Raw genomic sequence first — 26,203 nt, 5'->3', positions numbered from 1 at the left:
ACAATTCTGCAAGTGATTATAATTTATTATCGCTGTTTTCTAGCTGCTCTAAAACCATTTTTGACATAAAAAGACACTTTTGGTTGCTATGGACAATCTACAGTTTGCAGGGAGAAAGAACAGTTTTTATTATATAAAAGTACATGTAGGGCACTGGGCAGACCACTAGGGACAAGGGGGGGGTGTATTTTTTACATACAGTACTGTAATCTATAAGATTACAGTATACTGTATGTAAGGTGTTTGTTTACTTTTTTGAATTTGGCGCCGTTCTTCGCCCCCGTGCGTCGTAACGTCGCAGGGAACGGAGATCGGCGGCACACAGAGGCACTGTGTGAATCGAGCGAGGTCCCGCTTGCTCACACAGCGCGGTGGCATCGCTGGATCCAGGGACAAGGTAAGTAAACACTGCCTGTGGATCCAGCGAGGCGAGCCCGAGTCTGACTCTGGGTTACCGATTGTAGCTGAAAAATTTAACCCCGAGTCAGACTCGGGAATACCGCCAGGGGGGTTAAAAGTCAGCAGCTACAAATACTGCAGCTGCTGACTTTTAATATATGGACACTTACCTGTCCCGGGCGCCCGCGATATTGTCACCCGAAGCCGATCTATCCCTCGTCTCTCGGGTGGAGGAGCCGCCATCTTCATTAAGGGAATCAGGAAGTGAAGCCTTGTGGCTTCACTTCCTGGTTCCCTACTGCGCATGATCAAGTCGCTCTGCGCGACCCCACTGGTCCCTGCTGGCTTCTGGGACCTGTGTGTCTCACAAAAGACAGCGGGGGGGGGGGGGGGGGCGGAAAAGGCGCCAAATGTGGCATAGGGAGCAAATACCTGGATTACACAAATATCTGCTCCCTCCTCCCCCTGAAAGATGCCAAATGTGACACCGGAGGGGGATTCCGAAAAAGCGGTAGTTCCATTTTTGGGTGGTACACCGCTTTGTCAGGTACGTCGCTTTGTCAGGTTGGCATGTTCACCCTGGGCTCTAGATGACCTTGTCCTGGTACTGATCCTACCGCATCGGATGTAAACCAGCCCTCAGCGCATACTAGCACCTCAACATATAACTCGCTTGGGGGGGTCCCTAAAAAAACAAAACGATAGTGACGATCCCTTAAAGAATAAAAATTAACGACAGCGACGTTAAGTCCCTAAAAAAAAAAAAAATGATAACGACGTTTACTATCGATTTAGAGAAGAAAAATTCCTATCGTGAAATTTAAGGGGGATATAGAGGGGGTGAAAGCGTGACAGAAAAGATGTGAAATCCCAAATGTAAACAGCGGTGGAACTACACATGGCATGGGGAAGCAATATTGAACTCCTCCTCTTTCCCCTGTGTGTGTGTGTGTGTGTGTGTGTGTGTGTGTGTGTGTCAGTCTGTAGCAGCATCCTCAGCCGCAGCATCTCCCTCACTCCACACAGGAGGTTTGCTCTCTATAAAGCATTCATCTCCAGAAGCTTACCTCTCCTCCTCCATGCAGACACACCAGGACTTGGCTACAGCATCCTCTCTCCCTTCAAAAAGCTTGAAAGCTATTTATTTATTTTTTTAACCACTATATATTTTTTTTGTTGGAATTTTTTTTTATTTATTTTTTTTACCACCCCCCCTTCCTTCTCCTCATCACCACCTCTATAGTCTACTGGGTCCTGCAAAACCTCCGCCCCACCAACCTCTTGTTGCTGCGCCAAGACATAACCTCTGCTACCTACCTAAAGCAGCAATCCTTCCCCCCATAGGCATCCTTCCTCTTCCCAGGAACACGGGGGGTGGGGGGAGGGGGGGCACCTCCAAAAAAAAAAAACAACCCTAACCAAAGAAAGAAAAAGCTGAAAGCCAAGGAGAAGAGAGCTTACCATGAGATTGCAATACACGTCGTCTTCTTCGTCTAGCACGTCTCTGGCCGCCGCCGGTCTCGCACCTTGCTTGTTACCGGGCGCCGGGGGCTCCGGCTTGGCAGGTGGCGGCTACTCCTGTTGCTGGGGTTGCTGTTACGGTGCCCTGCTGTTTTTCCTGTGGACTTCTGCCGCGGTGACGGCTTCCTCGTCATCCTCGTCGTCTTCTTCTGCTGCTGGAGGTGCGGGAGGTGCTGCAGTGAGCGGCGCTCCCGGTAGCGCTGGTGCCTCTGGTGCTGCAGCGTCTACTCCTCATTCCCCGGCTCCTCCTCTCCCCGCTGCAGTGGTGCTCGTTGCAGCAGCAGGTGCCGGCGGTGCCGGGGCTGGAGTGTCCCCGGCCGTGTGTTATACGTCCCCCGGCGCCGGCTCGGTACAGGAACTGGCTCAGCGCTCCCGAGTGGTCCTAGAGGGCAAAGTGCAGCAGCAAGGTAAGAGGAAGCACCTACCTGACCAACACGACCTGGTGACGAGAGCCAAAGGGCAACAGCTGGAGGCTTACACGGAGCCCCAAGTCACCCAACAGGCGACCGCTTGGATCGCGGCTTCTGCGGCCAGCCTCACCACCATCGCCACCATCGCCCTCACCGGATCTACCGACTCCTCAGCAGCAGCCTCGCCTGCCCCTCTCCACACCTACCTGGTCAAGGTGCATCAGGTCTGGCCGGTCAAGTCGGCCGGCTTGGACAAGGACTCTTTGATCACCGTGCAGGGGGATTTCGGCTCCGGCTGTCTGAAGCTGAAGGAAGACACTAGGTACATCTTCTTCATGGATCCCACCAACGCCACCTCGGTCTTCAGGGCTTCCTACCCACCCCTGGAGACTGGCAGGAGCCTCAAGAAAGATGTTGGCAGGGTGCTCTGCAGAGGTTGTGGTAAGTCGCTGCCTCCTGCCCAATCCCTTTAGTTTATTGCACTTGGCTTTTGATGTGTTGCTGATGATAATGATAAAAAACCTTTACCAAAGTATGGGAAAAAGTTCCTTTGGGTGTTGGCAAGGTGCCAGGGCTGCTTTGGGCCACTGAGGTTTATTTACTAAAGGCAAAATAAGTTGCACTTTGGCAAAGAGAATACTCCGAAGGCTTCCACATGGATCACTGGGGTTGATTTACTTAAGGTAAGGGACTGTTGCACTTTTGAAAAAGGAAGGCTCCCTAGACATCCACATGGACCACTGGGGTTGATTTACAAAAGGCAAGGGAAGTTGCCCTTTTACAACAAAAAGCCTCCCCAGACCTCCAAATGGAACACTGAGGATGATTTACTAAAGGCAAGGGAAGTTGCACTTTTACAACAAAAAGCCTCCCCAGACCTCCAAATGGAACACTGAGGATGATTTACTAAAGGCAAGGGAAGTTGCCCTTTTACAACAAAAAGCCTCCCCAGACCTCCAAATGGAACACTGAGGATGATTTATTAATGGATAAGGAAAGTTGCACTTTTGCAAGGGAATGCTCCTCAGGCTTCCACATGGACCACTGGGGTTAATTTACTAAAGGCAAAGGAAGTTGCACCTTTGCAAGGGAATGCTCCTCAGGCTTCCACATGGATCACTGGGGCTGATTTACTAAAGGCAAGGAAAGTTGCACTTTTGCAAAGGAATGCTCCTCAGGCTTCCACATGGACCACTGGGGTTGATTTACTAAAGGCAAGGAAAGTTGCACTTTTACAACAAAAAGCCTCCCCAGACCTCCAAATGGAACACTGAGGATGATTTACTTACGGATAAGGAAAGTTGCACTTTTGCAAGGGAATGCTCCTCAGGCTTCCACATGGATAACTGGGGTTAATTTACTAAAGGCAAAGGAAGTTGCACCTTTGCAAGGGAATGCTCCTCAGGCTTCCACATGGACCACTGGGGCTGATTTACTAAAGGCAAAGGAAGTTGCACTTTTGCAACAAAAAGGCTTCCCAGACGTCCACATGGATCACTGAGGTTGATTTACTTAAGGCAAGTGAAGTTGCACTTTTACAACTAAAAGGCTCCCCAGACTTCTACATGAATCAGTTGATATACTAAAGGCAAGGGAAGTTGCACTTTTGCAACAAAAAGGCTCCCCAGACGTCCACATGGATCACTGGGGCGCATTTACTAAGGGAAGTTGCACTTTTGCTAAAGGAATGCGCCCAGGCTTCCATATGGACAACTGGGGTTGATGTACCAAACGCAAGGAAAGTTGCACTTTTGCAAGGGAATTTAGCAAAAACCAACTTCCATCTTGCAATTGTGTGCCAACAAAATACCAATTTTTTTTTTTTTTTTTTTAAATCTTGCACGTGATTGGGTATTTTTGTGTCACATTTCACCACGTTCACCAAGCTAAGGGAAGATTTACATTGTGAATGGCAACTTCCCTTTAAAAGTGAACAGCCCATTTATCTTTAGTAAGCCAACCCCCTACGTGTCTGGGCTGCTTTGATTCACATGGGTTGATTTACTAAACTTACTAAGTTACTAATAACAAACTAAGTAGGCAAGGGAAGTTGCAAAGTGCAAGAGAATTTGCTTGCAGCTTAGTGAATGGTGAAGTTTCACTTTGCAAAGGATCCTCAATCACGTTCAAGGAAAATACAAAAACGGTATTTGTGCTTGCACATGATTGGAAGATGGAAGTCAGCAGAGCTTTACCTCTGGGTAGAATTCACTTGAAAAGTGCAACTTCCCTTGCAAAGTGAACAGTTTATTGGCCTGTAGTAAATCAACACCTTCTAGGTAATGGAACTGTTGGATTGCGCCTTCTGTTATTAGCTAGTGGTGTTTGAAAATGGGCACTGTTGGAGTTGTGAGAAAGTTGTTGAAAGTGAACAGCCTGTGTGTCTTCAATAAATCCACCCCATATGTGTCTGGGCTGCTTTGATTCACATGGGTTCATTTACTAAAATGAAGTAGGCTGTTCGTTTTGCAAGGGAAGTTGCACATTGCAAGGAAATTTGCTCGAAGCTAAGATTCACTTTGCAAAGGATACCCAATCGCGTTTAAGGAAAACGCAAAAACAGCATTTTTTTTTGCTTGCACATGAGTAAAAGATGGAAGTCATCAGATCCTTACCTCTGGTATAAATTCCCTTGCAAAGTGTAACTTCTCTTGCAAAGTGTAACTTCCTTTGCAAAGTGTAACTTCCCTTGCAAAGTGTAACTTCCTTTGCAAAGTGTAACTTTCTTTGCAAAGTGTAACTTCCCTTGCAAAGTGTAACTTCCCTTGCAAGGTATAAATTCCCTTGCAAAGTGTAACTTCCTTTGCAAAGTGTAACTTCCCTTGCGAAGTGTGACTTCCCTTGCAAAGTGTAACTTCCCTTGCAAAGTGTAACTTCCCCTGCAAAGTGTAACTTCCCTTGCAAAGTGAACAGTTGATTGACCTGTAGTAAATCACCTCCTGCTAGGTAATGAAACCTTTGGATTTAGTCTTCTGTCGTTAGCTAGTGGTGTTTGAAAGTGGGCTTTGTTTGAGTTTAAAGCGCTTTTCTAAGTCAAACGTATTGTTGGATGTCCAAGCGTTGGCTACAATAGCAGAAAGCATTGGAGAAGCTCACTAGGAAGATGCGTAGAGGTGTAGCAGAAAGCTGAAGGCCTTGTCTTTCACTATAGAATGTTTGTGGTCCTGTTGTTGTGGTGACATTTCTGGTGGAATTGGCACTTTTTAAAGTTTTTAGGTATGGTTGCGTACTTCTAACAAGGTTCTAAAGTATAACAGAAGGCACAACTTTTTATGAACTTTAGATAGAGGGGAGAGGAATTGGAAGACTTTTCAGGTTTTATTGCTGTCTTTGGCTTCTTTAGGAAGAGTCACCCTCTTGATGACAATTATCGCAAAGGTGAAAGAAAAAGACACATTTTGAGTCACCAGAGGGGGGAAACTTCCAAGTATTGGAGGGATTTGATTTCACTTCCTGTTGTGGCTATAGGACAGGAAGTGAAGGGAGATTCTCTCCAATGGGACCCAGATGGCAACAAAGTCTTTGTAACCCTTCCTTACTCTATCCAAAATGGAAAACAAAAAAGTTTTGCCTTTAAAGCTTTGTTTTGGAAAGCTTATACCTTGTTATCATCTTTAAACTTGTAAATGTGGCTTTGAGAACTGTCTCTATTTTATAAACAATATGTATGTGTTTATTATACTTTTATGTTTGCTTTTGCATAGTGTATTATACAATGCATAGTGCATGCTCAATTGTTTTTTTTCTCCCCATTGCATTGTACCAGTACCAAATTTCTTATTCTTGCTGGTACTATGTGACAATCAACAGTTGTGTTTTTATTTTGCTGCCTTGTGATGAATAAGGTTTACCTTACTTTAAAGCAATTACAATGTAGACAAAAACAGTAGTTTGTAGGTTTAAAATGCTGTGCTGTTATTGTCTGGATGGAATTGCAGCTCTGAGCTTGCTCCTGCATTGGCCAATGAGCTGGAGGGAGCTGTTCAGCTGGTGTGGTGCTGAAGTGTGGATGTGAGTTGGGAATCCCCAGCTCTGGCTGATTTCAAATACTCTCCCGAGACCTTGTTTTTTAAATAGCTAACTTCAAAGCTAACATTGCCATGTAGTAGATGCGGATTTTATATGGTGGCATATGTTGTGTGTTTTATGTTTTACTGACCTGTGAAATAGACGTGCACACTACAGTAAAAGGCCATATGAATTGATTGCAGTTGTATGAGCTTTACAACACAATGCTTAGGATATAGGATGTGTCTAGATGCCTGCCAATGCAATGCACATCCATAAAAAAAAAAAAAGTGTACTGTATAGTGTTAATATTTGAGAAATAAAAAAAAAAAACCTGTGTATAGTGTTAATATTGAAGACATAACATGACTCTGCTATTTCAATGTATAGAGACATGATTCAGCAGTTGTTTACATTGGAATCTTTAATGTTTGGAGTGATTTACATTCAAAAGTAAGCTTGGCTATGTTATGGAAATTGCTATGCTGTTAGTTTGTCTTTCGATGACATCTTATTTCTGCAGTGGAGATAATATTTGATTGCTGATATCTCATTGTTTACATGGTGCTCTTGCTGTAGCAGGCAGATTTTATTATATTTTTTTAGTGGCTTTGAATATGTCTGTCGGCAAATGCAAGTCTACCTTAACCAATGTCATGTAAGGGCTTGATCTAGGGCAGGGGTAGGCGTCATGTAAGGGCTTGATCTAGGGCAGGGGTAGGCAACCTTTGGCGCTCCAGCTGTTGTGGAACTAAATTTCCCATGAGGCATTGCAAGGTTGGCAGTTACAATTACTCCCAGAGGCATGATGGGGTTGGAAGTTTGGCAGTTACAATTATAGTTCTGCAACAGCTGGAGTGCCACAGGTTGCCTACCCCTGATATAGGGCATGGATGCTCAATTTGTGGCCCTCCCGCTGTTGCAGAACTACAACTGCCATCACACCTCTGCCTTTGGGAGTCATGCTTGTAACTGTCAACAGGTTGCAATGCATCATGGGACTTGTAGTTCTGCAACAGCTGGAAGGCCACAGATTGAGCACCCATGATCTACGGCACAGGTGTCAAACTGGCGGCCTGCCAGCTGTTGCAGAACTACAACTGCCATCATGCCTCTGCCTTTGGGAGTCATGCTTGTAACTGTCAACAGGTTGCGATGCCTCATGGGACTCGTAGCTCCACAACAGCTGAAGGGCCACAGGTTGAGCACCCATGATCTACGGCACAGGTGTAAAACTGGCGGCCCTCCAACCGTTGCAGAACTACAAGTCCCATGGGGCACTGCAAGGCTGACAGTTACAAGCATGACTCCCACAGGCGAAAGCATGATTGGACTTGCAGTTATGCAATAGCTGGAGGTCCACCAGCTTGACACCCCTGATCTAGGGCTTAATAAGCAACCGTGTATTCGCAGGGAGTGGGCAGTTTCAGAAGTTAAAACAGCCCATGAGCTCATAGGGATATGCGGCCTAAGAATCAGAGGCAATGTTTGCCAGTTGTGGGTAATATATACTGTATATATACATATTACATGTCATTTCTTCTCTGCTATTCTGTGTTAACTTTTCACACCCTCAGAGGTTACATATCAATTCTCTGCTATTCTGATATCTTAGCATTGAAAAATCATTTAGATTCTGGAAGAAGCAATGCCATCCTTATTCTTAAAAAAAAAAAAAAAATGAAGGAACTTCACAGAATTAGAAGTCTCTGTTCAGATTGTGCACTAGGGCCCTGTAGTTTTTAATGACATGTGCTTGATGTTCCTTAGTTGGTATGCTAATGCTGCGTATGGAATTATTAGCTCTTATTCCAAATGAGGAGGCAATTTAAAGAGTCTTGAATATTGATTCACACCACATAACATAAAGCATTTTTTTTTCTGACAATTTTAACTTTATTTTTTTTTTACTATTAAATGTTACCTACAATTAGTTCAAAACATTGAAATAGGTGTGAATTTACTATGCAGGGTGGAGCTAATATTAAGTGACTTGGCCTGCATAATTTGTTGCCCAAATCATTGGGCATGAAAGGACTTAGTGATAATATTTTAGATAAGCTTAAGTAATAATATCAAAAGCTTGAGTAAAAATCAACTATGTAATCATATAATCATGCACAGATGTATGAAGCAGTTTATTATTATTATTATTATTATTATTATTATTATTATTATTATTATTATTATTATCAAAATAAAAATAATAATAAAAATGACACAACAATAATAATATAGTAATCTCATCAAAAAAGTATATAGTATATCAACTTCATGCCATTCATAAACAATGTTGTATATATATACTGAAAATATGTATTTTTTTTTATTTTCTAATAATAATAATAGTAATAATACATTGTTTCATACATCGGTGTATGTTTATATGATTACATAGTTTATTAAAGGTCCTGCAATTATTACTGTAGTGGCTGTCAGAACTGCTAACGTAGTCAGTGAAAAGTATATAGGGGAGGAAAAAAAAATATTTAATTCCAGTATGTGCTTTAGCAGTCTCTATTATATATGTGTACTAGCTGAAAATACCTGGACCCTGTAAACAGGGTAAAGCAAAGCTTTCTTTCAATTATGTCAGTTTGAAGTCTGAAGACTTTCTCGATCACTATGGATAAGACTTTTAACTGGACATTTACCAGTCATAGATGCTGGTGAGAAAATACCCTGAAGCCTCGTACACACGACCGAGGAACTCGGCGGGCGAAACACATCGTTTTCCTCGTCGAGTTCCTTGTTAGGCTGTAGAGGAACTCGACAAGGCAAGTTTCTCTATTCCCGTCAAGGAAAAAGAGAACATGCTCTCTTTTTGGCTCGTTGGGATCCTCGACAGTTTCCTCGTCGGAAATTGTAAACACGACCAGTTTCCTCGGCAAAAAAAAAATCCCAGCAAGTTTCTTGCTGGTTTTTGCAGAGAAATTCGGTCGTGTGTACGAGGTCTGAGGCCTCGTACACACGACCAGTTTCCTCAGCAGAATCCACCAAGAAACTTGGTGGGAGATTTTTTTTGCCAAGGAAACCGGTCGTGTGTACATTTTTCAGCGAGGAAACTGTCGAGGAACTCGACGAGCCAAAAAGAGAGCATGTTCTCTTTTTCCTCTATGGGAATGGAGAAAATTGGCTTGTCGAGTTCCTCGACAGCCTAAGAAGGAACTCGACAAGGAAAACAATGTGTTTCGCCCGCCGAGTTCCTCGGTTGTGTGTACGAGGCCTGAGACTGGTGTTGAAGGAATAGACGTTTTTCAGCATCACAAAAGTGGAAAAAAACAAATCATTAAGATTGAACATGTAGGTGAGAAAGGAACAAAAGAATAGTAAAATAGAAAGCCTGACAAATAGGTTGAGTGGATTAAATTAATGTATCCGTTTTGTGTTTTCGAAGTTGTAATACGGTACTCTGGCAGGAATGTCATGAAGTATTGAATTAAAGAAAACCTATGCTATAATTTACAAACAAGTAAAAGCATTACCACCAGCCTTTTCTGCGCCGTGTAAGACTTACAGCTGTGTGTCATCACATTAAAACCGTATGACATGCCGTCTGTTTCCTACACACACACCACAAAAAGTATATAGTATATCAACTTCATGCCATTCATAAATAATTGTTTTATTTATATATTTTAAAAACAAAATTGTTAGTTATTTTACAACTTTAGATCAATAGGTAAAATATATTATTAAATAATAATTGAAGGAATAGATCATAGACACCCAAAATATAGTGTACAGCACAAAATATTTTTTATTCTTTAAACAAATGATATCTGAATTTAGTTAACTATTAACTGTGATAATAAAAGCATGCAAACATTTATTTTGCTGAATAAACAGATACATTGTTTTCCGGTATGGTAATTCACTGAAAAATAATTTTATATAGTTTGGGGAATTTAGTTTGATGTATTTGGCTTTTTGCATGCTATGTACATTCTTTTATATACTTTGGGTTTATACGGGCTGTTAAAGATATATCTGTACATTAAAGTGGATGTAAACCAGATTCATGAAATTCGAGCTGGGCACATATATCTGCAGTATTTTGTTATCTCTCTTCAAAGAGCTAAGTCCCGTAGCTCTCTCCTGACCCGTTGCTCTGTTATCAGCCTGATAACTCCTGACAAATTCTCGGACACATCAGACAAAAGCAGCCTGACATTTCTGTCCGGGGAGGTTGCTAAAATGGATTAGCAGGCAGCTGGCCCTGTTACAAAACAACTCTCAAGCCTCGTACACACGACCGAGGAACTCGACGGGCGAAATACATCGTTTTCTTCGTCGAGTTCCTTGTCAGGCTGTCCAGGAACTCGACAAGGCAAGTTTCTCCATTCCCATCGAGGAAATCGAGAACTTGCTCTCTTTTTGGCTCGTCGCACTTCTCGACAGTTTCCTCGACGAAAATGTACACACGACCGGTTTCCTCGGCAAAAAAAATATCTCCCAGCAAGTTTCTTGCTGGTTTTTGCCGAGAAACTGGGTCATGTGTACGAGGCCTGAGAGTCTCTGCCTATGATGAGAGGGGGTGTGTGCCTTTCCTCCAATCAGCAATGTTAGCTATCTTGGCTGTATACCCAGACATCACACTGTGTTAAACAGGAAGAGAAAATTTGCTAACATGATCTTAACTTTCTGAACAGTATATAAATGTGAAGACAGCAGATATACATATAAAACCTATGTAGGGAGATGTGGTTAATCTCTGTGTATCATCTGAGGCTGTTCACTTCTCTGGGTGTATGGAGGGTTTACATCCACTTTAAGGCCCCTGTAGACACAAGGTGATTATTGCTTCTTCTGGACAATTTTGGCCAGTGTTGCTATTACTCCTCCGATCTCCATAAAAATCTTGGATGACTGATTTTGAAAATAGAGAATAGCTGTGGGGTTTTTGTTTCTGCCAATCACTGTTGTTCTTTCACAAAATAATCTGGGGACAGGGATGTTATCTTGCTTTGTTCTTTCCATCCCACAAATTCAAAAATATGCATGTTTGGCAAATCAAATTTAAATGTCCATAGATAAATATTTCAGCGTAAACATTGTAGTTGGATCATACGTACATAGCAAACATCCTTATGTCTTAGAGTGCCTCTGGTAAGCATTATATTAATATAATTATATTACCTACTGGTTATACAGCTGGTAAAATCATGGGGTTTTCATAGAGTTAAAATCCTTTCCCAACTTTTTTGTATAAATATTTTTACATTAGTATGCTTGTCCACCAAGTGGTTTCATTGTAAGGGTTGCCATGTGTTTGTATGGTGACATAAATATTGAAATTCAGTAGGATTTTCTAGTGTTGTGCACCATATTTGGGCTTTAGCTTAGATGTTTTTATTTTTGTTGTCACAATGGTAACCTCATAATTATAAGCATTGCATGTGCTGTCATTGGAAGCCCTCTCGCTTGATGTTTCTAAAGAAAATGAACAGTTGAAACTGGTTGCTAGGACAATACAAAAGGCTCATTCAACAGACTACAATGATCATGAGACTTAGAGATTTTCTATTTATTTGTGGCATTGCATCACTGATTGAGCATGATGGAAGAAGTACCCAGAAATACAAGTTTAAAATTGTAACTTAAATTGCTGACTGTTATCATACAAACAACTAGAGTTTTCTAAAAGAGAATCCACTGAGCGCTCAGATCTGTATGTGTGCTGTCATAACATAAGCTGTAAATACTATTGTAGGCCCTGTAGGTTTTTGTTATCGGTCAGAAACACTTTACGCGGTCATTTCTAAATGATGAAATACTTGGGTCCAGTGATATAATCAGGCAGTATTGCTGTATCTTAGTGTAGCCAGTATAAAATAAATCTATCTTCAACCTGGTAAATCCAAGAAATACAATTACCTTTGGATTGTAAATTGAATGTGAAATGTAAATAAGCGTAACTTTGAGGTATCACGATGAACTCTAATGGCCCGTACACGCGATCGGACCTTTGTCCGACCAAAATCACATGGAATTCCGACGGACGGAATTCCATCTAAGTAAAAGAGAACATGTTCTCTATCTAAACTCCAATGGAATTCATTGGAATTTCCGATGGAATAACTGCAATGGGGCATACACACGGTCGGAATTTCCAATGGAAAAAGTCAGTCGGACTTTTTCCATCGGAAATTCCGATCCTGTGTACGGGGCTTAATGCTTACTGGCTACATTGGATTTTTTTTTTTAAAAGATTCAAATTTTCAATCTTAACATTATAGATATAATACCTAAAAATGACTTCTATTTTCTATTTTATTTTCAAATACAAACTGTAATTTGGCTTCTAATGGTACCCTGTCTATCTGTCTAGGTAAGAAATAAAACAGTGATTGCCACTTTATTTTGTCGGGAGACATCTGCATTTGCAAACCGTAGTCATGCATTGCATCTGTACTTTTAAACAGCTATTGCTATCTAATAGCCTCCATGGGACCTTGGGCCATTGTATACTTTCTCATAGTATAACTCCCTTTGGACAAGTCTAAATAGTCTAACGACTATCAGGAACAACGCTAAATGACACAAAGACTAAAAGTGTAAACAGCAGGGTCAAAGAGTCCCAGTAAATGGACTTGAAATTGCTATACATTTAGTTCAGCCGACCCCTGGAAGCATGGAATTAAGATAAAGGCCAGTAGTGAAGTGATGCTGTATCTGAATCTGTTTTAAAGCTCTGTAATTTTTCATGCCAAGGTAACGATACATCCTATTTTCCTCTGGATATTCCAAATCTATACAATGTGATTCAGAGCATTTCTCACAGCAAAAAAAATGTTATTTCAGATTTTCTGCTGTGCTGCATGTAAATTACAGTTTACAGCACTGGCCGCGCAGCAGCGGTATTGGTACAGTGCAGAAAGAAAACAATGGCGAAAACAAAACAAAGTTAGTACATTGGTTATTTTTGGCATGTCAGAAAATATTTGCTGTTGTTCCTTATGAATATTTCACTTTGCATAAGAGTTTGTCCTGGTTTAAAATGAAACCTATTTTTGCAGTGGGTTTGTGAGTTTGACATCCCAGCTTCATCATGGGCTAGTTATATTTGTAAGGCTATATAAATATGTCTACTCTTATTAAATAAATGACACTGCATTTGATTATTACTGATTTTAGTAATTATAAGCAGATATCAAGAGCACTCCACCTCCCTTACTTCATATGTCAAGAGCCCCCCTATCATCAGAAGTCAAGAGTGCCCCACCCTCCCTTACATACCAGCACATCACTCTTACCTTCTACTGCTGCTGGGAAGAAGCTGGGGACAGAGATGGGAAGCAGTAAGTGCAGAGTCAGGAGGAGAACCAGAGGAGGGCTGGAGTGAGCTGTCGGAGTCTGCTGAATGCTGAGACCGGGGGAGGCGGACACAAGGGGGTGCTGTGGCTGCACAGAGAGGCACAGGATCTGTAGGAAGACTTCTGTCATCCACTCTGCTGACTGCTGAGATGGGGGGGATAAGCCTCTCTGCAGCTGCACAGAGAAGCACGGGATCTGGTGGAGGAGTTCTGTCCTCCTCTCTACTGCCGACTGCTGAGACAAGATGAGAGCAGAGAGAGGTGCTGTAACTGGAGAAGAGGTATGAAGTCCACACAATATGACCTGGTGGGCCAGATTCAGCCTGCAGGCGTTTTGTTTGACACATGTGGTTTAAAGTGAACCTCAACCTTGTTCACACTGGAGTATTTCTCTGATCTACTGTCCACCCTTCATCCCTGGGGTACTCATGTTTTGACTTGCTAATGTGTACATGTTTCCTCTACACTGTGACAGTTCTTGGCTTGGCCACTCCATCACCAAGTGCTGCATTGTGGAAAGGCAGGGTACATGTTCTGTGTTCTCTTTATACCTGGAAGTACCAGGTATTTTCTTGGGGAAGCAAATGTTCACATTAAATCTTAACTCCAGAAAAAACACCTGTGATCGGAATATGAGGGAGAATCATCAAAAAGATAAGGACTTTACTCCAGGGATGATCAGAGCAGGTTAGCCTAGTCCTAAATCAGTTAAATGTAAAGCTGTAATTTTAATTGGCTATAACAAAGAATTAATATTGAGGATTACTCTAGCAGCACTCTATCACTTCATACTCCAATGATAATCATGTGCTTAAAAAGAGTCCATAAACCAGATAACTGGAAAAAAGTCCATAAACTGTTGCTTCATATCCACTTGAAATGGCTATTATCACCACTGTGCATAAGTGAGACACACTCCCCTCTTGTCACCGCACTCACCACATAATATTTGCCTTTCCTTTTACAGATCGGACAAAACACCTGTTAATCCAACCACAGTGTAATTATCGCTTCTGGTCCACGTTCCTCACTCTGACAGTCTTCACTAGAACTGTGACTCAAACATAGAGGAACAAACAATCCTCATAGCGTAATCCAGTTACATTTTTTTTATTATACAACAAACCGCTTAAAATGATACTCACAAACAAGTAAAAAATCATTAGAGATCTTTATCATGTAGTCAGGCTCTAGCCACATACACATGCCACTAGCTGCATCTCACCACACTACCGGGATCATGCTTAATGCCACTTATTGCCAGGGCTCTGACGTCAATTTCTGTCACCGCATAGTCACACTCTAACTTAATTAAACCTACATTTTGCCCCAGATTTACTAGAGGCAAGGTTCTGCACAACTCAAGAACAGAACAGTGTTGTTGCTGCAATTATTGCAGTCAATTAATAATAGAAGTACTATTGCCACATTATCAGAATCTGTGTGCTATGAAAATTCTCTGCAAAAAGGAGACTCAATATACAGTGTCGCTGAACTCCCATAATAATGCAGTGGGGGAAATAATTATCTGATCCCCTGCAGATTTTGTACATTTGCCCACTTACAAAGAAATAAAGGGTCTATAATTTTTATCATAGGTGTATATGTAAAACACATTAAATCAAATGCTATAAATTAAGTTGCAGTTCAGTGAGTAAATCCCCAAGCAAAACATGACATAGTACTTGGTGGAGAAACCCTTGTTGGCAAGCACTGAGGAAAGACATTTCTTGTAGTTGGTGTGACCAGGTTTGCACACATCTTAGGAGGGATTTTGTTCCACTCTTCTTTACAGATCTTCTCCAAATCCTTGAGTTTCCTTGACTGTCTCTTGGCAACTTGGAGTTTCAGCCCCCTTCATAAATTGTCTCTAGGATTAAGGTCTGGAGACTTCATGACCTTAATGTGCTTTCTCTTAAGTCACTCCTTTGTTGCCTTGACAGGATGTTTTGGGTCATTGTCATGCTGGAAGACCCATCCCCGACCCATCTTTAGTTTTCTGGCTGAGGGAAGAAGATTCTTATACAAGATTTTACACAAAACGTGGCCCTGTTCATTGGCCCCTCAATGCAGCAAAGTCGGCCTGTATCTTTAGCAGAGAAACAGCCCCAAAGCATAATGTTTCTACCTCCGTGCTTGACTGTAGGGATGGTGTTCTTAGGGTCATAGTCAGCATTTTTTATCTACCAAACACAGCGAGTTGAGTTAATGCCAAAAGACTAAATTGTGATCTTATTTGACCACAGCACCTTCTTCCAATCCTTCTCTGATTCATTTAGATGTTCATTGACATGATTGTACATGTGCCTTCTTGAGGAGGGGGACTCGCTGTGTTTGGAGATAGAAAAATGTTGACTATGACCCTAAGAACACCATCCCTACAGTCAAGCATGGAGGTGGAAACATTATGCTTTGGGGCTGTTTCTCTGCTAAAGGTATGGACTGACTTTGCTTCATTAAAGGGTCAATGGATGGGGCCATGTATTGTAAAATCTTGGATAAGAACCTTCTTTTCTCAGCCAGAACACTGAAGATGGATCGTGGATGGGTCTTCCAGCATGACAATGATCCAAAACATACCGCCAAGGCAACAAAAAAGTGGCTCAAGAAGAAGCACATTAAGGCCATGGATTGGCCAAGCCAGTCTCCAAACCTTAATCCTATAGAAAATTTATGAAGGGAGCTGAAACTTCGAGTTCCCAAGCTACAGCTAAGAAACCTTATGGATTTAGAGAAGATCTGTAAAGAGTGGACCAAAATCCCTCCTGAGATGTGTGCAAACCTGGTAACCAACTATAAGAAACGTCTTACCTCTGTGCTTGCCAACAAGGGTTTCTCCACAAAGTAATAAATCACGTTTTGCTTGGGGATCAAATATTTATTTTACTAATCGAACTGCAACTCATCATTTAAAATACACCTATGATAAAAATTATAGACCGTTCATTTCTTTGTAAGTGGACAAATTAACAAAATCTGCAGGGGATCAAATAATTATTTTCCCCACTGTAGCTGACCAAAGTGAGGTAGCACATATCCATTAAAACTTCAGGAACATTTAATAAATCATAATTTTATAATATCCTAATATTAACATGGTTATGAGCATGAGTAAACTGATAAATGCAAATTAAAAATTACCATTTACCAAATTCCACAACAGACTTTTAAAAGAATCTGTAGTTGCATAGGATATAATAATTGAAGTGGACACAGCTTCTGTGAGCTAATTGAATCCTCTACTGTCTTAGTAAATCAACTATTTTGAGTCTGTTTTGTTTAGTTTGGTGTCTATTTTGTTGTGGTGCATTAAATATGTGCTGCAGTAGGGTAGCCTATTAATTTGAAGGAGCTGCCCAATGATGTGCATACAGCAGTGTGCTGGGAAGGTGGTGCAAAGCAGCAGAGAGGTTTAATTTACTAAAACTGGAGTTTGGAAAATCTGGTGCAGCTCTGCATAGAAACCAATCAGCTTCCAGTTTTTTTTTTGTCAAAGCTTAAGTGAACAAGCTGAAGTTGGAGGCTAATTGGCTACCATGCACAGCTGCACCAGGTTTTGCACCCTGCAGCTTTAGTGAAGTAAAGCCTCTAAGGGCTCTTTCACACCAGCGGACGAACGGTCCGCTTTTCATAAGTCCGTTTACGGACTTACAATGGTTCCCTATGGGATCACGGCCGTTAGCGGATGGAGCATCCGCTAACGTCCGTAATCACCCGCCTCCGTCAGGATCCGTTTTTTCAGACGGAAGAAAACCCTATTTTTCTTCCGTCTGACGGTCCGTATTCATCCGATTCCCCATAGGGGAGAGCGGAGGAGAGACAGGGCGGTCTCTGCACTGTGTGCGGGGAGCGCCTTGTCCGCCGACAGCTCAGCGGGGATTAACGGAGGAATCCCCGCTGAGCCAAACGGGCTAACGGAGCGGATCAATACGGATCCGCTCCGTGTGAAAAAGCCCTAAAGCAGGCCATACATGAATTTCGAACAAATTTTCTTTTCAAAATCAGAAAGTTTGTTTTCTTTGTGATCCGATGGTGCCACCATTGATTTTCGAAATTCGGCCGACCAAACCTTCATGTTGCCGGGAATATTCGTTTCTCTCCGGTAATATTTGTTTCTCTCTGGGAATATTCTTTTCTCTCGGGGAATATTCTTTTCTTGCACATGCGCATTTTTTTATTATTACATTTCTCGCAGGATTCTCCCATCATCGATGAGAAAATCGTTTGTTTTTCAAAAAATTTCCAACATGTCGGATTTCTCAAATTTGTTTGCCGCACGAAAATTGGATGTTGCTGCAGCCCACTAACGGTGCGAAATTCGTACAAAAATTCTTTGATACGATTTAAGAAAGAAAATTCTTTCGAAATTCGAACCGTGTATACAGTTGCATGGATTTCTGAATTGTGTAATTTCCTGCAGATCTGCATGGAAATATTTTGGGCAATCAATAATTAGAAAATTGCTGATTCACCTAATTGGGTCATCTTTAGCTTTGGTAAAGTGACAGTTAATCATCATAATCTTTGGTGACTATAGTTAGCTTTTATTTGTATTAATACGATAATAATAATCCCTGCATTTTATAATTATTTATCATATACTGTAAATGGGACTGCAGTAGACAAAAGACAACAATTGTTACTAGACTTACTAACAACTGCACTTTAGTAATGATCAAACTTACATCACTTACAGTAGATAAAGCTCAAATGACATTGTTTTAATGCCTTGCAATCGAGAGTCTAGTCAGAACTTCAGCTCAAATGAGGACCATTCATTTGACATTAAGCTGACCTGACTTGTCTTTCAGTCCACAACTATCAGCATAGTAACAGCATCTAAAATCCTGTAAAGTGTTTTTTCCATGCAAAACATATGCCTTTCACAGCACTTGTACAGTGAATTAGCAACACTTGTCAGTTAAATGAATTTGGTCTTGCATCTGCTATTGTGACAGTGTTATACACCATATCTGTAATCAGTGGAAAATGCATTATAATCTCATTATAGTACATACGATTGATAATATGTACATTTAAGAGACAAACTTAGTAATGTTATTATTTTAACAATCTTACCTTTTTTTATTATTATTATCTCATTCAATCATTCTTCTGCAATTAAAAAGTATATCATTTAAACATTTCATAACTTTAACCCCTTCCCGCTGAGGGTACGCATATATGCGGATATAGGGGGTTATACTGGGATGATGCCCACAGCTGCAGGCATCCTCCGGGTACAGTTTTTTAGAGTGAACGTCTTTACTGGTATAACAACCGATAGCTAAAAGCCACTTGGTTGTTATCCTGGAGGAGCGGTAGTGGACATCCCCCCTCCCGCCGCCATCCGCCGCTCTTCCCGGGCCTCCCGTCCCACCGGGAGACCTGATCCTCGATCCGCCATTTTCGGCAGCTAGGGACAGACTGGCATGAAGCCGGAAACGGCTTTGTTCCAGTCTTGTCTCTGCAAACATGGAAGCAACGTCACAACGTCACTTCCCGTTTACTCGGCTTAGTCATGAAAGGGATAATATACAGGGATTCTGGATGAAGATATAAAATAAACCTTATTTTAATTCTGTGTAATGAAAGGATATTGACAGGTCAGTGAATTGCATACGACCAATACTTTAACATTATTATTCCACCTAATAGATGGAATAACTTTAGGCCTGCTAATGTCTTACGGAAACGGCGTAAATCGACTGCGGCGGCCGGGTGTAGGTTCGTGAATCGGCATATCAACTCATTTACATATTCTATGCCGACCGCAATGGAAGCGCCACCTAGCGGCCATCCAAAATATTGCAATCTAAGATAGAACGACGCAAGCCGTCGTATCTTAGATATGTTTAAGCATATCTCTGTTTGAGCATACGCTTAAACATAGGTCGGCGTAGATTCTGAGTTAGGTCGACTTATCTACTGATAAGTCTGCCTAACTCTACCTGAATCTACCTACTAGTTTTTAGCCTTAGGCCTCGTACACACGACAGAGAAACTCGACGGGCGAAACACATCGAGGAACTCGACAAGCTTGCTTTGCGTACACACAGTCAAGCCAAAATCTCCTCGTTCTCAAACGCGGTGACATACAACACATACAACGGCAGGGGAAGTTCGATTCCACTGGCTAAACTCTTGGGGCTGCTTTTGCTAATTTCATGTGTTTGCGTGTTAAATAAAAGTTTGGTAAGAGACGATTTGCACTTTTCAGTCTGTTACAGATTTAAAAATGTGTTATCTCCATTACAAATGCTACTTTTACTCCCGTCTCATACTTTATTCTGAGCAAGCGCGGGTTTCTTAGCATACAGACATTCGAGTTTCTCGACGAAAACCAGCCCGTCGAGGATCTCGACAAGCCAAATCTGACTCCCGTCAAGGAAATAGAGAACTTGCTCTCTTTTTGGCTCGACGAGGTTCTCGACAGTTTCCTCGACGAAAATGTACACACGACCGGTTTCCTCGGCAAAAAAATATCTCCCAGCAAGGTTCTTGCTGTTTTTTGCCGAGAAACTCGGTCGTGTGTACGAGGCCTCAGTTTAGCAAATAACCTTAACCTAAGTTAAAGAATAAAAAGTCCCTCTGCAGGCTACTCGCTGCAATTGCTCCCGCCAGATCGTATCACTTACTGCAGCAGCAGGAGATTTTGGAGTAAATAAGAAAACAGAGCAAGCTTTGTATTAAAGGCACAGTAAAATCCATATGGCCTCTAGCTGTGTGTGTTGCTGCAGTTTTAAATAATCCCCCAGCATGCTTTGCCATGTAATCAATAGAGCTGCCTAGCAGCCTCTCTCTGTGCAGTGGAATGGAACTAGTTTCAGTTAGTTATAAGGAGGGATACTGATTGATTTCTGTCTGTAAACCAAAACAGACAGTAACGTTCTGGACAATAAACCGCTGGAATAGACTAGTGGTATCCCAATTATGCCAAGATAATCTACCTACAAGAAATTTTCCACAAACAAATTGTAATTCATTAAATATAATGCCTAATGAGCATCAGTACACTATACTAGAGATAAACATACAAATAAAATTGGATCTCTACAATAGTTATAGCTTTTCTTAGACAGATTTCAAAAACTATATATATATATCTATATAGATATAGATATATATATCTATATCTATCAATTAGTGCTGTCAAACGATTAAAATTTTTAATCGCGATTAATCGCATTAATGTCATAGTTAACTCACGATTAATCTATCTAATTTATGACGAATTTCCCCACAAATATCGCACAATTCTGCAAGTGATTATAATTTATGATCGCTGTTTTCTAGCTGATCTAAAACCATTTTTGACATAAAGGGACACTGTTGGACAATCTACAGTTTTCAGGCAGAAAGAATAGTTTTTATTTTAAAAAAATGTACATGTAGGACACTGGGCAGACCACCAGGGACAAGGGGGGGTGTGTATTTTTTACATACAGTACTGTAATCTATAAGATTACAGTATACTGTGTGTATTGTGTTTGTTTACTTTTTTGAATTTGGCGCCGATCTCCGCTCCCGTGTGTCGTAACGTCGCAGGGAACGGAGATCGGCGGCACACAGACACTGTGAATCAAGCGAGGAGGACCCGCCGAGCGAGGAGGACCCGCCAAGCGAGGAGGACCCGCTCAATCACACAGCGGGGTGGCATCGCCGATCACACAGCGGGGTGGCATCGCTGGATCCAGGGACAAGGTGAGTAACTTGCCTGTGAATCCAGCGAGAAGGTAAGCCGCGCCGCGCCGCTGCACACTCTGCACGTCCACCCCGAGCGCTCCCGTGTTAATCGTGCGATAAAAATATTGACGGCGTTAACATTGGTTTGCGTTAACGCCGTTAATATCGCGTTTAACGCACAGCCCTACTATATATATATATATATTTACATATTAATATATATATATATATATATATATATATATATATATATATATATATATATATATATATATATATATATGTGTATAGACAAAGAATGATGGGGGAAGTTTGCTTTGAAAATTAAAAATGATTTAAATAGTGTTTTTGGTTTGTGGTGCTCAGATGCAGTGAAGATCCTCTTTAATAAAGTCACAAAATACAGTGCTGCCCTAAATCAACTTGTGTATTAGAAGAGTGGACTACTTTATCTAAATAGTTCATTTAATAAAGTGAACTTTTGTGGGGTTTAAAAGTCCTTAACCTTCCTGGCGGTATTCCAGAGTCTGGCTCGGGGTGGAAATCCAGTACCATTAGCGGTATCCCCGAGCCAGACTCGGGATTGCATCGCAGTATCCAGGCAGAGGTTACTTACCTTGTAATCTTACAGATTACAGTACTGTATAAAACAATTACACAACCCCTTTGTCCCTAGTGGTCTGTCCAGTGTTCTGCATGCACTTTTATATTATAAATACTGTGTTTTCTACCTGGAAACTGGACATTGTCCATAACAACCAAAAAGTTTTCCTTTATGTCAAAAGTGGTTTTAGACCAGTTAGAAAACAGCGATAATAATCTAGAATCACTTGTATAATTGAGCGATAGCGATTTGTGGGGAAATTCGTCATCAAACACTGAAAGTATTGACAGCGACAATTCTGCAACTGAGCAAATTTCAGTGTTTTTTATTTGATTACATTATTGATACATTTTTATTATTATTTGTTATAATTATTCATAGTTATTTATTATATTATAATTTATGATTTTGTGTTTCAAACTTTATCATACCCGGGATGTCTACTACGACTCTTGTTTGGACAGATTTAAGTGAGTTATTCCTAAGAATTACAGGCCTACAATATAAAATGCCAATTTTCCATGCAAAATAATTGAACCGCTTTAAGCACCTAAAATCTGAAAGAATCATACCGCCAGGGAGGTTAAGCCCATTTACACTTCTAAATTTAAAGGGCAAGTTTTTAAGCTGTATCTTTATCTACATTGTAAGGCATTACATTTTTGATCATTTTAAAAAAACATTCCCAGAGAGACAAAATGAGCAGCCATTGTCATTGCCCTTCTGAAGATTGATACTAGTAGTCTGGTCAATACACAGGCCAAATAGTTTTTTTATAAAGATGCTAGTCACTGACCTGGAACAAAAGTTAGTGATCCTTATTTGTATGCTTGTTTTAGGCAAGAAACACAAATTGTCCAATCAAAAAGGGTAAAAAAATATGTTTTTTCTTCTTTTTGATGACCAAGAAACTAGCATTTGTAGAATACACATGGAATGAAAGCCTCCATTGCAGATTAGGAATAAGCAATGGCAGCCTCAATGCCTGTCTAAGGACAAGTCACTATGGGCTCCAAATAAAGTAAAGCAACCGTGTAAAGTGGCCCACATCTTAACACTTTGCTATGTTGCAAATCTCCAGATAATTCAGGTATCTTTAGATAGATCACCCTAGTACTGTGGCACAGTATCAAGTAGACATGTGCACATGTTTTTTTTTGTTCTGTTTCGTATCGTTCCGTAGGTTCGTTTCCGTTCGTTTTTCGTAAGACACCCGTTTTCCTGTTCGTTCCCGTTCGTTTTTCGTACGATGAGATTTTTTCGTATTCCGATCGTTTCGTATTTTCGTTACCGTTTTATTTTCGTACATGCGGGATGGTTCGTTATTCTGTTTAATTCATGTTCGTTACTTGTTAGACAATAATTTTTGTGAATTTTCGTCAATGATTTGCATTCTGTGTTTTGGATTCCTTTTTCTGTTCGTGTTTTCGGTCGTGTGTTCGTGTGACATCTATGACAATTTGTTGTGGATGTCATGTGGGCATGCGACTGAAGATACAAACAGAAAAAGGATTTTCGTCATTTTGTACTTTCGTAAATATATCGCGGGATTCGCGGCACTTTCAACACGCGGCTCATCCATATTAACGATTGTTAAGCCCCATACACTTGGTCAGACTTTTTTAACAACAAACATAAAAACGATCGTTTTCCGTTCGTTCTCAGAAAATTTGTTCGTTTTTAAACTCCATCAGAAAACCATTTTTGGGTTCAAAAGTCTGGCCAACTGATCTCCCTTCAGATGAAAATCCACAGAAAAGTTTATTTGGCTTTACTGTACTACTCAGCACAAAAGAGAAGCTGCTTTACTAACTACACTCACTGCCCATTCAAAAAAACGAAAATTACATCTGTGGCAAGGGATTTGCATTCTGTGTTTTGGGTCCTTTTTCTTTTGGTGTTTTCGGTCGTGTGTTCGTGTGACATCTGTGGCAAAAGATTTGCATTCTGTTGAATCCAAAATACGAACAGAAAAAAGGAATTCAAAATACAGGGTGCGGGTCTTTTGTTGTGGATGTCATATGAGCATACGACTGAGGGTGCGAACAGAGAAGGGATTCAAACAAAATACAGAGTGCAAATCTTTTGTTGTGGATGTCGTGTGAACATACGGCTGAGGATACGAGCAGAGAGGGGATTCAAACAGGATACAGAATGCAAATCTTTTGTTGTGGATGTCATGTGAGCATGCGACTGGGGATGCGGACAGGGAAAGGATTCAAACAAAATGCAGAGTGCGGGTCTTTTGTTGTGGATGTCATATGAGCATACGACTGAGGGTGCGAACAGAGAAGGGATTCAAACAAGATACAGAGTGCAAATCTTTTGTTGTGGATGTCGTGTGAACATACGGCTGAGGATACGAGCAGAGAGGGGATTCAAACAGGATACAGAATGCAAATCTTTTGTTGTGGATGTCGTGTGAGCATGCGACTGGGGATGCGGACAGGGAAAGGATTCAAACAAAATGCAGAGTGCGGGTCTTTTGTTGTGGATGTCATATGAGCATACGACTGAGGGTGCGAACAGAGAAGGGATTCAAACAAGATACAGAGTGCAAATCTTTTGTTGTGGATGTCGTGTGAACATACGGCTGAGGATACGAGCAGAGAGGGGATTCAAACAGGCTACAGAATGCAAATCTTTTGTTGTGGATGTCGTGTGAACATACGGCTGAGGATACGAACAGAGAGGGGATTCAAACAAAATACAGAATGCAAATCTTTTGTTGTAGGTGTCATGTGGACATGAGGCTGAGGATACGAGCAGAGAGGGGATTCAAACAGGATACAGAATGCAAATATTTTGTTATAGATGTAATTTTCGTTCTTTTGTCGTTCTTTTGTCGTATTTTCGTCAGATTGTTCGTTCGTATTTGCGGTTGTTCGTTATGCGGCTCATTCGTAATCCTGTCGTTTTTGTATTTTGGTGCTTTAATTTTTTCGTATGTACACATTATTCTGCGGGTACGAAAATGAAAATTTTCGTACGAAAATAACATTCATACGAACGGGAATGCACATATCTAGTATCAAGATCCTTGTCTGTTAATATAACACAAATTCTTGATTAGTGTACCACAAGATGGGAGAGTTGTTTATTCGGTTCAGTGTGTTTTGCCTGTAGAAGTAGCTCAATGTTATTCCATGTGTCCATGCACATTAGAATAATTAGAGGCATATTTTGCGCTTAGCGTTAAGAGGCAGAAATAAAAAACCTTCTGGTTCGCATTTTTAATGGGAGCTTTCTGGCAGAAAAAAACGCTAAACTCATCTAAAATCTGTACAAAAATGCTCTATATGAGCGTATTATTCTACCAAAGCAACTGGCATTTTTTTCAAGCCCAGTGTGCATGGAGCCTTAGGTTGCTTCAGAGCTTCTTAGTAAATGAACAGAAAGTCTGCTAAGTTCCGTCATCCAATCATATGCAAGCAAAGATGCTATTTTTATTTTACTTTCCTTGTATGTGATTGGGTACTTTTTGCAAAGAGAAGCCTTGCCTCATTGACTAAGCTCTGGAGCAACTGCACTTGCGGAGGGCAACTGTCCGTTTGCCTTTAGTTAATCAATCCCTTAGTATCTCCACTACTAAGTGCTGTTTAGGGCTAGGAAAATAAAATTGTACACATTCACTTTGTGTTACTCTTAAAGACAGTAGGGGCTTAAGTGGTATAATTTGGTACTCAGAGGTCAGAAAGAACCAGTAAGACCTGCAGAGGACCACCGAGATCGACTCAGAAGTGTCAGTTTCACGGTGGAAATCAAGGAACCAATTCTAGTGAACCCAGTTGTTGTTATGAGCCACAACTCTGCATTTTCTTTCTTTCACTTACATGGGGCCTGTTATGACAATGAAGAGCAGTCTTTCTAACCTTTTGTTTCCTAACATGGAGGAACCCTTGAAATAACTTTCTAGTATCATTGAACCCTTGCTAAAATATACTGTAGCTACATATCACTCTAAATTAGTGTAATTGTCAGTGGTAAGGGTGCTTCCTACATTTGTGGTCAATGGGAAGATTTCCTCCTTACATATAGCTAAAAACACCATTGAAATCAGTTGGAACTTATGTAAGAGGCAGAAATTGCTTCTTGCTCAAGAAACCACTAACAACCTCTAGATGAACCCTAGGGTTCCACAGAATCCTGGTTGAGAAAGCCTGATGTAGAGACTAGATATGTACTTCATGGAGACAGGGCTTATCTATATCAGTGGCGGACCGTCCATATGGGGGGGCAGGGTTGCCACCCCCCTAACC

At 41.1% G+C, this 26,203-nt stretch overlaps 1 protein-coding gene across 8 annotated transcripts in view; it reads left to right on the top strand.

The window, feature by feature from the left end:
* The first annotated feature begins 1,820 nt into the window (after positions 1-1,820).
* Positions 1,821-26,203, top strand: part of NRG1 (neuregulin 1) — a 944,897-nt gene continuing 920,514 nt past the window's right edge. For 6 of the 8 annotated variants that reach the window (XM_040325332.1, XM_040325326.1, XM_040325330.1 and 3 more), the window contains exon 1: positions 1,822-2,771. In XM_040325332.1, coding sequence (XP_040181266.1) covers positions 1,862-2,771 — 910 coding nt within the window. In that variant the 5' untranslated portion in view covers positions 1,822-1,861. Of the gene's footprint in view, positions 2,772-26,203 lie in introns of all 8 variants that reach the window. The other 2 variants (XM_040325327.1, XM_040325331.1) reach the window with 2 other exon arrangements.

This window comes from Rana temporaria, chromosome 1 (assembly GCF_905171775.1).
Source record: "Rana temporaria chromosome 1, aRanTem1.1, whole genome shotgun sequence".
NCBI classification, from domain to species: Eukaryota; Metazoa; Chordata; class Amphibia; order Anura; family Ranidae; genus Rana; species Rana temporaria.
The sequence above is the reverse complement of the archived record's forward strand: the minus strand, read 5'-3'. Positions and strand labels throughout refer to the sequence as shown.